Source organism: Fringilla coelebs (assembly GCF_963513975.1).
Source record: "Fringilla coelebs genome assembly, chromosome: 4".
Classification (NCBI taxonomy): Eukaryota; Metazoa; Chordata; class Aves; order Passeriformes; family Fringillidae; genus Fringilla; species Fringilla coelebs.
Genome location: NC_140032.1, coordinates 15,573,067 through 15,588,097, shown reverse-complemented (window position 1 = coordinate 15,588,097; position 15,031 = coordinate 15,573,067). Strand labels below are relative to the sequence as shown.

General features: G+C 39.3%; 1 protein-coding gene across 2 annotated transcripts in view; it reads left to right on the top strand.

Annotated features, from left to right (window-relative positions):
* The first annotated feature begins 1,342 nt into the window (after nucleotides 1–1,342).
* Nucleotides 1,343–15,031, top strand: part of TAPT1 (transmembrane anterior posterior transformation 1) — a 49,289-nt gene continuing 35,600 nt past the window's right edge. The window contains exons 1-3 of one of the 2 annotated variants that reach the window (XM_084204331.1): nucleotides 1,343–1,597; nucleotides 6,012–6,142; nucleotides 10,245–10,363. In XM_084204331.1, coding sequence (XP_084060457.1) covers nucleotides 1,387–1,597; nucleotides 6,012–6,142; nucleotides 10,245–10,363 — 461 coding nt within the window. In that variant the 5' untranslated portion in view covers nucleotides 1,343–1,386. The remainder of the gene's footprint in view (nucleotides 1,598–6,011; nucleotides 6,143–10,244; nucleotides 10,364–15,031) is intronic. The other variant, XM_084204330.1, reaches the window with a different exon arrangement.

Genomic DNA, 15,031 nt, shown 5'->3' with positions numbered 1-15,031 from the left:
AAAGACGAAACTCCAGACTGATAATGTGTAGTATAGGAGCTATCACTGTTAGCTCCCTCTATGATACTCTTACTACACAGTATCACTGTCTGCAAAAAGCACTCCTCTGTCTGAAAACACAAGATTTGGATTTGGACACAAAAATTGAATTGAATACAAAATTGGATTGGATACAAAATTTTGATTGAAAATACAATATTTGGCTTGAAATGCCAGATTTGGGGCATTTAGAACTACTAATGGCAATGGGTACATTCCCAATGGGTACATCCAGTCTATCCAAAGTCCAAAATGCTCTTAGAGACAACTGTACAATTAACTTAGAGATGAAGACTACTACGGCCTTCCAAAGAAAGAATAAAGCATTCTTTGTTTTCCCAGGGTGAGTGGCTAAATATTAAGCTGACTGAATCTGGCCTGTGAATGCATGATAAGAACAAGAGAACTGAATGTGAAGGAGATCTCGTACTTGAAATTCAGGCCAGGTATTTTGTCCTCGTGCCCGTGTGAATTGGTGCCCGTGTGAATTGCCTTGCAAACAAATGCTTCACCGTTACCTTGAGCTGCCTGCTTCTTATACTCACCTTTGTGTGTAAATTACAAGCAGTCTGTGGCAGGAACAATTATTTTTCATTAGTATGATCTCCAGCAAGCTTCATCACCGCCAGTACCACCCTGCCAGGAACGAATGGCATTTCCAGCCCTTCACGAGCCACGCTAATTCAGGCCCTTTTTTCGGGCTGGTGGGGCTCGCTGAGCTTGGCGGGCTCTCCGAGCCCAGCGGGGCGCGGTGAGCTCCGGGCGAGCCGGGCGGGACAGGCCCGGCAGCCGCGGCTCCGCCAGGGCCGCCCCGGCGGGGGCAGCGCGGGGCTGTGACCTCAGGCGCCCGGCCCAGGCCAACTCGTGCTCTGCAGTTCACCGAAGCTCTGTTGGCTTTACAGTTAATAATTCACCACTGGCTTTCCATTTTTAAACAAGGTCTTTATTTGCGTGGTTCAAGGTTTAATCACCTTGTCAGCAACCGCTTTGAGCTGCTGTCCCACGGCCCGTGGGGAGGGGAGCGTGAAACCGCGACCGTCACAAGCGTTTTGCGAAAAACGGTGCAGGCCCCGCTGGGTCCATCCCCCGACGCAAACCGGATGCCTTCCATTACAGCACCGTCAGAGCCGGGGGAGCCTCGGGGCGGGGCAGCCGGAGGCGCCGGGAGAGGGCCCGGCCCCGGCCCCGGAGGGGTTAACGGCGGCAAGATGGCGGCGCGCCGGCCCGCCCCTCTCCGCCCCCCGCGCGCGGGGCAGTGGAGCACGGCCGGCCCGCGGCTGTCGCGCGGTGATGAGTCACCGGCAGGCGCGCGGCGCGGGGGCGGCGGGCGCGCAGCGGGCGGCGAACATGGCCGGCGTTGCCGACGCCGCCGCCGCGCCGGCCAGCGGCGGGGAAGGGCGGCAGGATAGCAGCCGCGGGGAGCCGAAAACTCTCTGGGGGAGCAGCGAGCCGCGGCCGCCCGCCGCCGGCCCGGGGCAGCCGTCGCCGCAGCAGCGAACGGAGACGTTGGGCTTCTACGAGAGCGACCGGGGCAGGAAGAAAAAGCGGAGCCTCTCGGGTGAGGGGCGGCGGCGGCGGGGCGAGCGGGCTCCTCCTCGCGGCAGAGGGGGCCCCGGGACAGGGTGGCCCCCACGGGATACCGGGGTGGCCGTAGTGGCGTTGCCCAGGGCGGGCGGCTCTTGGCAGCGCCGCCGCCGCCCGCCCGTGCGAACTTGGGCGAGCGACTTGCAAAAGTGCGCCGGGACCGGCCGGGCCCCGGGAGCGGCGGGCGGCCCGCAGGGAGCTGTCCCTCGGCCCCTGCCCGTGGGTCCGGTCCGTGAAGCGGTGCTGCGCGTGGCCGGCTGCGCCCCGGCTCCCCGCACGGGGCTGTTGGGGTGCGGAGCGCGGGCGGACGGGTCCCCGTGCCCTGTCCCGCAGTTTGTCAACTGCTGCCGCTCAGGAGGTGTGCGAGTAGCGCGGCACCGTCCCTGGAGGTGTGCTGTGCCCCGACGTGGGACTCCGCCTGTCAGGCTCGGTACCTGCCCCGCTGCGGCCGAGAGGCTGCGGGTTCGCTCGAGTTTCTTGCTGAAGTGCTAGAAATGTTTGGTCGTCTTACCAGTTCTTGTTACACTCTCACAGTTGCGACTACCGTGGTCTTTGCCTCGGCTGCTGGCATTGACGATGCTGTTAGAACTTCGAAGTATGAAGATTATTAAAAGTTATTTAAAGTAAATTAAATTTGCCAGCTGGGGATTTTTAAAGAAAAATAAGGGGAAATGTCATGGCCTTTGCTATCAGTATGCAGCTATATTTACATTCAGACTTCAACCGGTTATTTCATGTATCTACTAAGTAACTTTTAAAAATACCCCTGCCGTTTTTGTAAAAACCGTCAGTCGCCGTGTCAGGATTAATTTAATGTTGTAAATTAATTTAAGGTAATAAATAACTATATTGATACTGTAATCTTAAATTATTGGCTTACTGAAAATCTGGAAAGTGCTTGAAGTGTTAAACTTTCAAGACTGAGAACATCTTGGCTTGAATGTGATAACACAGGTCTTATCAAAAAGAAAAAAAAGAAAAGAAAATAGTAGGAATTAGGATTTAACTTTAATAATGTGTCAATAATTGAATGCTTTCCTTTGAGTTTGATGGGTGCAGTGTCTGTTTCTGATGTGTTATATCATCAGACATGCAGCATCATTGACTGCAGTTCTGTGATGTTGATGAACACTACAGAATGTAATGGTGATGTAATTTTCATAGTTGTAAAGGAATAAGCTTAATTGTAGTAGTATGAATTGCTTTGAGGTGAAAAAAAAAGAATGATCAAGATACGTACTGATGTGCCTGAAAAACAACTGAACAAATAACTTTATAAAAAGAGGATTGTTACTGGAAGTGGTGGAGAATATGTAACTATGTTCATGCAATTGATTTGAATTTTAAAATAGTTTAAAATCTTCGGTGCTCTTTGATGTTTCATGGCAAGAAAACATAAGAACAGGCTTCTTGATTGAGCAACTAAAATTCTAACTCATCTCAGGGTAGCAATACTTTAAATAATAGAGTGAGGGTTTCTTCACTTTGATGAAGCAGGACTAGTACTGTAAAGAGAAGTTGATTAGAGGAGAAGAAAACTTTTTAAAGATATATTTTCTTGATTAATTGGTATGCTTATGGAAGAAGTGTGTATTTAGGATTGACAGGAGGAAAGTGAATGCCTGGAACTGCTGTATTTAGGATTAAATTTATGATTGTAGACTAGAAACTTACTGAAGTGCAGTACATTTCACATTTCTTCAACTTTTCCTCTCCTTTCTGGTTAATGGTTACCCTTTGTGCAGCTGTGCATTGAAGTATAACTTAGCTAAATCACTCTCTTCTTACATTGAAGGAATTTGTGTCTTTTGTTTTCTTTGAAGATGCTTATGCTTTCCTGTCCTGAGGTGTGGATGTAAATGAGCATACTATAAGCAGTAAGAGTATGAATCTGTCTGAACAGATTAAACTTGGGCCACAGTCTAAAACTTTCTGACTGCAGAAGAGGGGAATTTGAAGTAGGGAAGGGATTTGAAGTGGGAGGTAGATTTTACTTTTAAAAGAAAATGTTGCTTGATGCTTTGATAGCAGAATTAAGCTGCTTTTCATATGATTTATTACTTTGTTCTGCCTTGGTGTCTCATGTTATTCTTTTGGTTACTGTGTTTTTCCTACAGGGTCAGCCACTAATCTGTTTCACAGCTGGCACAGAGCTGAGGCTGGTGCTGGGTGGCAATAAGCGCTCAGAAGGGAGGTGGCTGAGTGACTGTGTGCTCCAGTGCATCCCCTGTCACTGGAGAGGTGATTTTGCAGTCAAACTCTGGAGCTTGTGTATTGATCAAGCTCAGTCATGAGGATTGATTATCCCTCAATAGCTAGGGCATGAAAGTCTAAGGTGTTGAAAACTTAAAATAATTTGGTTTTCAGTGCTAGGCCTCTAAAATATTTTAATTAGGTAAGAAGGAGTGGGAACAAATAGCTCATTAGCTAAAATCTTAGAATGTCTGAAGTTGGCAGGGACTCATAAGTTACCCCATGGTACTTGCCCATAGTATATATTTACTGTGCAGGAAACTTCAGTTGTTTGAGATGGCTGTATCTTTAAGTTAGAGGAGGTTGGGTATTTGAGATGGAAGAAAATACACCTGGGCATTTAATAGAGTAATTATTTGGTGTGCTTATACATACCTGTTTTTACTTTCAAGTTTTTAAACATTGAAGAAGTGAGCTAACCAAAAAAGTTACGATAGTGTTGCAAAGGGGGACTCCAGAAAGCAAGTTTACAAGAGGTCTGAGCAGTGATTTCACAGAATGAACTTTGATTGAAACTTTATATGTAAATATTTGTTTATTATTACCCATTAAGCAACATGTTGTTTTGTTTCTTTTAAAATAAATGCCTTTAAGGCTTTGAGTGGTTTTGGACTGCTTAGTAGAATTGGATCAGTAATAGATAGATCATCAAAATCACTATCCAGTTACAAGCTCATACAGAGGAAAATGGGTCAGTTCTCATAGTTTAAAGAAAATAATCACTTATTAAGAATACATAATTAACAGATAGTGAGTTTTATAGCTGTGGTCAGTACCAGCAATATGATAAATCACTATACCGGACATGTAGAGAATATTAATGCAGCACCACAAACTACAAGGTGCCTGTAATTCCCCTCAAGTTGTAATCACACCTCCAACCCAAGGTAATGTGGGCTGTAAGCACACCCTCTTTTCCTTCTTTTATATTTCTGCTTGAGCTGATTCCTTCTTTGCTTTAAAACTCTTTGTCATCTTCTGGCTACCGTGAAAATTTTCATCTTCAATGTGATGAATCTTGAGAAGGAATTGCCTCAGACAGTTTTGGGTGAATTCATGCAGAGTGTCAATACTTGCGTTCCGCTCTTATCAGCTGTTACCTGAGTTGTTTTACTAAGGATTTATATACAGCCTCTTCCTACCCTGAAAAATGTAGAGCATTCTACCATGCAAGGTTACTTTTCCCTCCTCTAGTCCCTAAGACTTTGGCTGAAATTTGAATTTACCATTTGTGAACATGCGCTTGTATCATAGTAAGTGTCTCTAACTTTTCATCTGTTTGTCTAGATAAGTGATTTTCATGCTAATTTTAAATGCCAATAACCGGAGAAGTTGAACTTCATTGTAGAGTTCTGTCACTTGTGAAGTGTTACAAGGAGGTGGTAATGTCAGACCTTGTCTGTGAGTGTTGAAGCTTAAGTTCAACCTCCTTATGCTGTCAGCCTGAATTTCATAATTATAATTTCATATATTATTAATTTTGTAAGACTCTTCTGTACAAAATCTTTTTTAGAAGCCATGTGAGCTGCTTAAACACAGGCCAGTCAGCCTTCAGGTTATTTACCTACAGCCATTAAAGCAGAGGAGATCTGTACATACTTGATGGCTTTTTGGTTGTGAAAGACCTGATCACCAAAGGTTTAGTGTGTTTGTACTGTTTGTGCGCTGAATCACTTGGGACCGCACGTCTGTGAACGTTTTGCTGTTGTGGAAAGCTATTCTTTAAAATAAAGAACAAGTTGCTAATGTTGCCGAGTGAAAAAATAGCTCTTAAGAAGTCAAAAATAGAGTTTAGTAAATTTAGGGGGTCTGATAATGCATTAAGGATTAGATTCACTCAGCATGTTGCATTTTGTGTAGCAGCATTGAGTAATGTTTTGTAGAAGTGGATATCTGATTGCCTGGGAAAAGTAGCTTGTTTGTTGGGAGGCAGCAGGGAAATGGATTGGAGAGCATTGGACTTGCATCTCCTGTAACTCCTTCCATGCAAAGTTATTTAACCATCAGCAAAACCTTCTGTTAGAGGCTATGCAAATGAAACATGTAGCAAGTAATAAGCAACAAAAGTATAGCAGCTTCTCACCCTCTGGAGGTCGTGCCTGAAGTGACTTCTGCCTATGTGTGTTTCTGAATAGATCTTTCCTTGCTGAGGTTCATCAGTGCTGAGCTAACAAGAGGTTATTTCCTTGAGCACAATGAAGCAAAATACACAGAGCGGCGAGAGAGAGTGTACACATGCATGCGGATACCAAAAGAACTGGAAAAGGTGAAGTATGCTTTGACTTTGATTCCATTTAGAGATGAAATCTGTTGAATTAAATTATTTAAAGAACTGTTTCTTTTTAAAACATTTTTTCTACAAAAACAAGATGTAAACCTCTATAATGATTATTTTTCAATGTTACTAACTTAAACATTTTTGTGTCAGGTTTTTTTTGCCTGTTTGCTTGTTGCTGTTGGCAACTCATGTTATTAGCAGAGACAAACAAGTGCAGATGATGACATATTAATTCAAATATAAAGATGTCACTGTTCCTTAAAGGAATAATCAAGCAAAAGGAAACTTTTTTTAAATGCAAAATTACATATTGCTGTAAAATTTTTTTTCAGAAATTTTTTCCAGCGTAAAGTTCTCTGAGGATGGGAAGGTTTCAGTCTTATAAAAATTTGGTGACAGATGAGTTTTTCTAAAGTTTTTAACTTAATTTTCATAGTCTTTTATTTTGCTTCTTGCCACTGTTTGCCACATCTCCCTTCTTTGTCCCAGTGTTATGACCCTTCCTGAGGGATTCTTCCCACCTCCTTTGTCAGCTTAGACATTATTCTGGCCCTTCAGTGAGCCAATGTTTTGTTCTGGCTTAACCATGTTGATTTGGGAGCAGCAGTAGCAGCAATGTGCTCAGGATTGATGAGTAAGGCACCATCGCTAATAAGGTTTGGCTAGGCTGCAGTGTAATGATAACATTAAAATTAATACTGCTAAAATTCCCAAAATCTCTAGGGATGAAGTTACATAGGGCTAAATAATTTTAATTTAAACTGAAGGAAGAAGTTTGTTTTGCTCTTCTCCCACTTCAGTCTCTGCTTTATGCATACTGCCTGTTTTGCATGAGCTGTGGTTCTTGCTGGACCATTCCAGGAGTTAAATCTGCTCATAGTTTGGCAGTGAATGTTATACTTTGCTTGGTCTGTTTGCTCCATGCTAGAATAGTGAGCTGATTTGCTCAGCCAATATTCTTGAGAATCCAGAGTCTACACAAGGACAGAAGGGGAGCTTTATAACTGAAGAAGAAAGAGCAGTGGAGGAGGGAGGAAGGGTGGGCAGGATTCCCTTGGTCAGTAGTGCTCATGTTCTCCCTTCAGTATCATTAAATTCATCCTTTAGCCATGATGAGGCCTGGCTTTACCAAATTAAATTCCCAGTCAGTTACTGCAGAAAATCACAGAATGAATGAGATTGGGATCGACCCGTGGAGTAGTCCATGTCCTTGCCTAACACTGTGTAACCTACTACAGGTTGTTCAGGATTGAAGGCTTTGAACTTCTCCAGGGATGGTATCTTCACATCCTCAGTATTTACCCATTCCAGTTTATGATAGAATATTCTACTTATGGTAAAGACTCAGTTCAATGATGCAGCATTTCTACATCATCTCCATTTTTAATTATGTGGATTATTACATGCTGTCTCCAAGGCACAGAAATTATTCTGAAGGATTGTCACCATAGCTTTTCAATAAAATTTTCAGTGTGTAAGAACACATAATATCCAGCAGTCTTTTTATAAAAAAGATTAATGCTGTAAGTGGTGCAACTGATGGGTTTTGCATGGTAAATCAAACTTCAGTCTGTGCTTTGAATATGAAATATAATGGAACTGAATAATAAAGGGATTTTTAAAATGATAGTTATCTTTTTACACTGAGATCATGAAATGATTTTTTAGTTCTTTTCCTTGGCTTAGTCCGTGTCATTCTGCATACTAACTTTATCAAATTGAGCACCTAGACATCAACTAAATAGTGTACTGGTCATCACCTGTTGCAGAAACTACTTGCCAGTGTGATACAAAAATCCACTTACTTGAAATAAAGCATGTGAGGCACTAGTAAAGGAAGAGAAGAATTTTGTTGATGGCTTGTTTGGTTTACTACCTAATAGTATAATTACAGAATAAGAATGAAAACTATGATCAGTTAGAGTGAGAATAAATTGGAGTAAATTTATCAAAGCCTAATCTCTGGAGATATTGCTTAATGGGCACTTATTTAACATCCATAGTTTTAGACTGGAGCGTAATGTTCAAAGGCTGGTATTTTTGTTGTTGTTCTGAGTACCCTTTGTTTATTTAGAGAAGCTAGATAATTTACCATGTGAGCACTACTTCCATTCAGACATGTTGTGTAGTTTCAGTGGGAGCTTTTCATTTTAGTAGGTTATTTATGCTGAATAAGGTGGTCTGGTAGTCTCTATTCCTGCCATCTTAAGGGAACAGTTTTCAGTTGATCTCAAAGTTGAACTTTGTGCTCCTGTGTTAAATTATAGTTACGATGATGGAAAAGCTCTGTAGGCTTTTCTGTTAGTTCCTTAATGGAGCAGCAAAAATAATGTTTACAGAAAGGAGTAGAAGGTTCAGCACAGATTATATTTCATTGGGTGCATGTAGTAAAAAGATTGGGAAAATGAGGACGTTCAACAATAATTGCAAATATTAATGCAAGCTTATAGAATGTGAAAAACCGTGATTGCACTCAGGGGGAGAAGAAGTCTGTCTAAATCTAAAAGAAAAAGTAGTGTTGTTTTTGAGATTATAAAGATGTCCTCAAAGAACACAAGCAAAATGACAGGCTATCTTTCTGTTTTGTTGGGGTTAAGGAGTTTAAAAATACTAAGTCTTCAGTGCTGGTCATCTTCAGCACTTGAATATTCAACACCTAGTTTAAAAGTTATTTTAAAAGAAATAGATAGCTTAATGATGTATTAAGGCAATGCATAAATTTATCCACAGTTCACGTAACCATGTAACTGCTCCTGATAACTTTGAATAATAACTGAAAATTATGACATTTTAGAAAATAGTACTAGAGATGAATAAGTAAATATCAGGAAAGAGACCATAACATCATAATGGTATTGAAGTATTCTACTACCGTAGAATTGAATGAAATAATATTATGAAGGAAAATAAAAGTTCAGGAATGATGGCAGTACAGTTGTGCCTAAGTCAGTTGACTTTTGTGGCTTGTAGAGGGGTGCAGTCTGTAGGATTGCTTTTGGAGTTACAAGGATGTATGAGGTGTAAAAGTGCCCACTGGACATGGGACTGGCCATTGCACAAGCTAACAGAGAAGGTACTTTGAAAGGCAAAGAGACTGTGAGAGCTAAAAGTAATCTACTTGTACTTTGGTTTACACCCTCACCCCACTGTCTTCCTTTCCCATCAGCAGTACCTACAACTTTCACATGTAAATGCATATCTGACATGGATATCTAGGTCTGCTTAGATGTTGCTAATCTTAATTGTGTAGCCAGTTAAGCTGGCTTCTGTGGGATTATCCTTGAAGGAAAAAATACTAGCTCATGGTCTGACAGAAGCATAAAACAATATTTCTAGACTTCCGTTTAGACAGAACACATTTAAAGAGCAGACAAAGAAGGAGTGTCATGTGGGGAGAGTCTGGTATATGGGAACTTTGGAATTGTGGAGTTTATGTCTAGTTTATTATCATAGAGTTGCTTGGCTTGTAGCCACAATAAATGGCTTTAATGTTTGTGTAAATTAAGGATAAGACATTGAAACTGAAGGCAACTGGAAGTTTACCTCTTCATATGTTATATTCTTTGTATGAAAAAGATAGTTATTCTTTGAAGGAGATCTACCACAGCTGTAATTAGCTGTGCAGTAGAAAATTTACAAGGTAATAGAAAACTTTTTGGGGTGAGGAAATAATGTTGAAAAAGGAGGTAGGAAGAAAATGGCAGTGCAGATTTACACACAGCTCTGTGGGTTTTTCCCCTAAGGTTAAAACATGAACTTTGTTAACCTTACAGGAAAGTCATGATTGGAAAGTGAGCTGCAGTTATATTCAACTGCAGTTTATATATTAAATAAAGACTAAGTTCAGTGAGCTGTGAAAGTCTACAAAAGCCTTCATTACTTCTACCTTGTGGTGCAAAATTTTTGCTGAATAGTCTTCAAATGCATAGCATGTTAATTTTTTTTGCAGTTCAGCTGATTGAACAAGTGATAATGTGCTTATTTGGTTAATTAGTCTTATGTAAATGTATATTTCATAACATAATTCTTTATAAACTTTTTCTGAATTTTATAAACTACTAACATACTTCTGTTTATTTTTGTAATTTAGTTGATGTTTTTTGGAATCTTTTTGTGCCTGGATGCTTTTCTGTATGTGTTCACCCTGCTTCCTTTGAGAGTTTTTCTGGCAATGTTCCGGTTCATCACTTTGCCTTGCTATGGCTTACGGTAAGTTGATTCAAGAGAAAGGTGTTGATACCCTTAAATGATATTTCACCATTTATGTGTATGCTTCATTTTATGGCCTTTCAGTACTGTTTGAACTACTAATGACTTCTTCCACTGAAAAATAGAAGTCTCAGTCTAAACTAGCCAAAGTAAAGGTGTATGTGTCACCTTTAAGCTTTACCAACAGTCACTGTCACTGTTGCTTCCTTCAGACACAACCGTTTGATAACAGCACCACTTAGGCATATTCAGGTTAGCAAAGTAGAGAGATGTAACCTTACCTTATAGTTTTGTTCATTTATCTAACATCTATGTAAACATTTTTTAAAAATTTCTTAGACTTGGATCATGTCTTTTGATAGGCTCTTTGATATCAAAACAGAAGTTGTTTTTCAACAGTTAAAGCTTTCCTTATTTTCATGGAAAACTTTGCTAAAAAGATCCCTGGATAAAAAGTGTTCTTTTCTTTCCTCTGAAGAATCCTAGGGAGTGAAGCATGGAGAGGAAAACCAAGCAGAATATTAAGAAATTTTAGATCTTAAAGCCTTGATTTCCTGTTTGTATCAATACTAAGAAGTTGCTAATACATAAAGTTTTTGGTTTTTCTGGCGTAGGCATAAAAAATTGCATAAAATTAATCTCCTTCATAAAACCTGCTACTTCATGGTAAAGTTGGTTGTGTAAGCCTTAAGTGTAGTCCAAAATTGATGTAATTTTTTGCTTTATTAAATAAAGACTTCAGGATCTTTATTTTGAATTTTCCAAAACTTGAAGTGGATTTATGATTACTAATTTTTTTTTTAATCAAGTTGCTTGTATTTGCATTATCAATATTGTTTTTTATATGTGAAGGTCTTTTAGATGCATAGTTTAGAAATGTATGTTCTGATTACAGCAAATGCAAAAGAATAATATTGTAAAATATAGTCTAAAGTTGAGATGTTTGTATTTGGTGATGTTAAACATAGGCACTAGATGGCAGTCTCTAATGTTTTATTGTGCTGTTAAATTTGAACTGACCTCAGACTGAGTAGGTCAAGAGAGTTTTCTTAGCTGTGTAAAAATGACAGTTATTTGGTTTTAACCTGATGACAAGGCAAATTCTGTGCCTATTTGTAGATATCTGTATAGATGCTATTACTAATTCAGGTAAATGTAATGGAGTTCAGTGTATCATTTGAATATTACTTTTTTCTGTTTTAAAAATGTTCTTCCTCATTTATAAACTCAGCTTTGCTTTTGGAAAAGAAATTTGCCGCTCTTCTGAAATTACAGTTAAAAGATTTCAAAGACCAGTTACTGGTTTAGGTTGTTGTTCAATATGCTGACAAAAGTGTCATTTGAAGCACTGTATGCACTCGCATGTATGTGATATGTGTATATATGCATCCATGCACCTGCAATGCTAATATTTAGTCTGCTTGTTTGACAGTATTTTGTGTGTCAGGGACAATAGAAGGTGGTTTAATCTATTGAAATTTACTGTGTTAAAGTTTTATCGAGTAAGATGCTGTGAAACAGATTATCTTGAGTGAAGAAGTCTTTGTTTTTGTAACAATTCCTGAAGTAATTTCTTCACAATTTCTTCCAATGTGTTTGGAATTTAGTTTGCTCTGCTTGTTCAGTAGAGCCTTTGTTTAATTCATTCATGTTCTAAATTTCGTGGCTTTTTACTGAGTTTTAGGACTCGTGTATAGTATGTAATGGAACTTCTTCAGATGTAATAATTCTTATTTCCAAGTATTCAGAGCCTGCACTTTGAATTTTTGAGGGTTTTCTTGGTTTTTATAGTTATGCTGATTTTATTTTTTATGGCAAAAAATATTTGTGATTTTCTTCCAGCTCAGGAAATATTTTTATGTATTTGTAACAAAAGAGAGTTGAATAGCTAAAGCACATTTGTAATTATAAAAGGTACTTACAAAGCAGGTGGCTGTTTATCTTCTGTCTTGTTCTTCCTTGCAAATATCAAATAAATGTTGACTAATTCTTACTTGAACCTGCCACATCATATTCCATTCTGTGTAGTAAATAAAAGTGCTCCTCCCTTCATCATGACTTTTCTCTCAACATCTCAGTGGAGTAATTGAGCAGTGAGTGTTCTGTTTCCCTTATAGTTTACTCTTCAGTTTATTTATTTCCTCATAATTCTATCTTCTCTTTTCAGCATAGAGAAAGATTATATTACCCTTTTTTTAAACAATAAAAGCACATTCTATATAAATGTGCTAATTCCTGTCTATGGTATATTATACAAAAACTTAAATATAGGCGAAGTGGTTTATAGCCTCTTCCACATGTTGGAATATTTCATTTCACAGACTTCTGAAAGGAAACAAAGAGTAATGTATCTTAAAGAAAATAGTTTACTTTTTCTGCCTGTACAGTGTAAGCACTTCAGTTTGACTTCTGTCATCCTTCCTCATCACTTGATCTTTCCTTTTGAGCAAATTTAGTTCTGTGTTTTTGTCAGAGCTATATTGTTGCTGACAAAGCAATCTCTTTAAAAACTTCAAGAACTTCAGTCAGAAGAATCCAAGATTCTATCATTGAGTGAACTAAATGCTTTGTTTAATTACTGAGATCAAACTGCCAAGGGCTGAATCATTGCATGGTTTTTGTAGTTTTGGCAGGTGCAACTTCATTAGTCTGTGCTCTATAAGTGGCAGGGTGCTTTAAAAAAAAATTAACAAGCACTTTACAAAATTAGATTACATCTTTTGAAATTAGAAAAAATCAACTCCACTGTATTTTCTTTTGAGACAAGAAAAGAACTTTCCTAAATTATTCTCTGAATCTTGTAGACTATTCTCACTTATTAAAAGCATAAAAGATTCATTGTTCCAGCGAAAGTATGTGCCAAGGTAGACAGAGAAGTGGACCAGGTGCAATTCTGTTTGAATTAGAGACCTTGGTGACAGGTTCCTAAAACTAACTCTACCCAAGGTTGAAAGGTACAGTTTCATTTTACAATTCAGACAATTCTTCTATCAATACCTCAGACCCAGAGATTCTGGGTAGATTAGTATCGCTGCCTGTTTTGAAGCTCTTTCATAGCGCTAACTTAATATTTTTCTTGAAAATATTTTGCATGCCAATAAAAGGGCAATGTGGAAATGTGGAAAAGCTCCTCTGTATTATTTGTAAAGCAGCATGACAGGAAAGCTAAAATTGTACATTAGTGAAACTCTGATAACACTCCCAATTTAATTATGTTTGAAGGCATTTTCCATCATCTCCACAAAACAAGAAAGGATTTGGGAGGGAGAGTGGAGTTTTTTCTCCAAATTCTAGTTTTCTCAAGAAAATACAGTAGAAGATTATATATTTTCTTACATGTAAAGATAGATTGACAAAACCGTTACAGGAGTCCTCCCACAAACACCTCATCTGCAGGGTGTTCCCCACCCCCCACTGGCAGGAGTGGGTCCAGGGAGGAGGGCAGCCCCTGGATGGTGGAAGCCCAAGGAGATCCTGCTTTGCATGAGCAGCACCCTCCCACCTGTCACATGCCCCAGCACCTCCAGTGCCTCACACCGCAGCTGAATCCCACCAGCAACTAGAGCACGGTGCTAATGACACTACAGTTATAGGTCTAATCCCTGTGCAGGCCATTTACTTAAGAGTTGGGCTTAATGATCCTTGTGTCTTCCTTCCAACTCAGAATATTCTGTGAATTCTTTATGTGGAAGGAGATATAGATAGATTATAAATACCTGTTCTGTAGTTTTCTTTTACTCTGCTCTCTGAAATAAGTGAATTTCGATCCTGTCAGCAATAACATGAATAAAACTTCACCTATATTGTATGTACTTCTTAAAATTTCCATTGGCCTCCTGTGAATTCACAGATTCATGTTTTTCAGTAGGAAATAAATAGAACAACATTATTCCAAGAAAGAAACTGTAAAAAAAAAGCATATCTGGAATAATAAAACAAACAAATTCAGTGGAATTCTTCTTATAGACATTTTTTTTTGTTCATATTATCCGGCTATTAAACAAATTTGAACCTCTGTTGGCTTACTCCCAAGCCTTCAAGCCTTTTTTTTTTTCTCTTTGTGGAATTTAGGTCTGAAATCCATAAACTTCCTTTTGTCACCTGAAGTTCATTTAGGAAGTTGTGCATCTGCCCACTAACGTGTGTAGCTTTCTAGCAACCAAAAAAGGAAGATGCATTCATTTTTTTTTCTGTAGTATACTCTCAGATCAAGTACTCCTTTTTCCTTTCCACAACAGTGCATAGTGTAGCAACATTACAACCTTCTCTTTCTTTCTTTCTTGTAAATCAGACCGAAGGGAAGAGCACTTTCACTTCCTTTATAGGATGGAATGTGGTGTCACAGGGATTCCTCCTTGGTGAGTAAAACCTGATTTTCTTTTTCCTTCTGTGCTGTCAGCCAAATTCACACATCTACAGGTAATCAGTAAAAAGGCTGGTTACAAATGAGTAGTGTAGCTAAATTAACCAATATACCTCAAAGGAGAACCCAACACTTAGTTTTCGAACAAACACATGAAATTGATTCAGTACAATTTGTGGTAGGTGTATTTTCTTGTGTAACTTTACATCATTGTGGAAATAAGTTATCTAAGATTGAAAGCATTTTTCACGTAGAGTGCCTGTGGACCAATTTGGCCCAGTTTAAAAAAGGCTATCTTGGTAAAA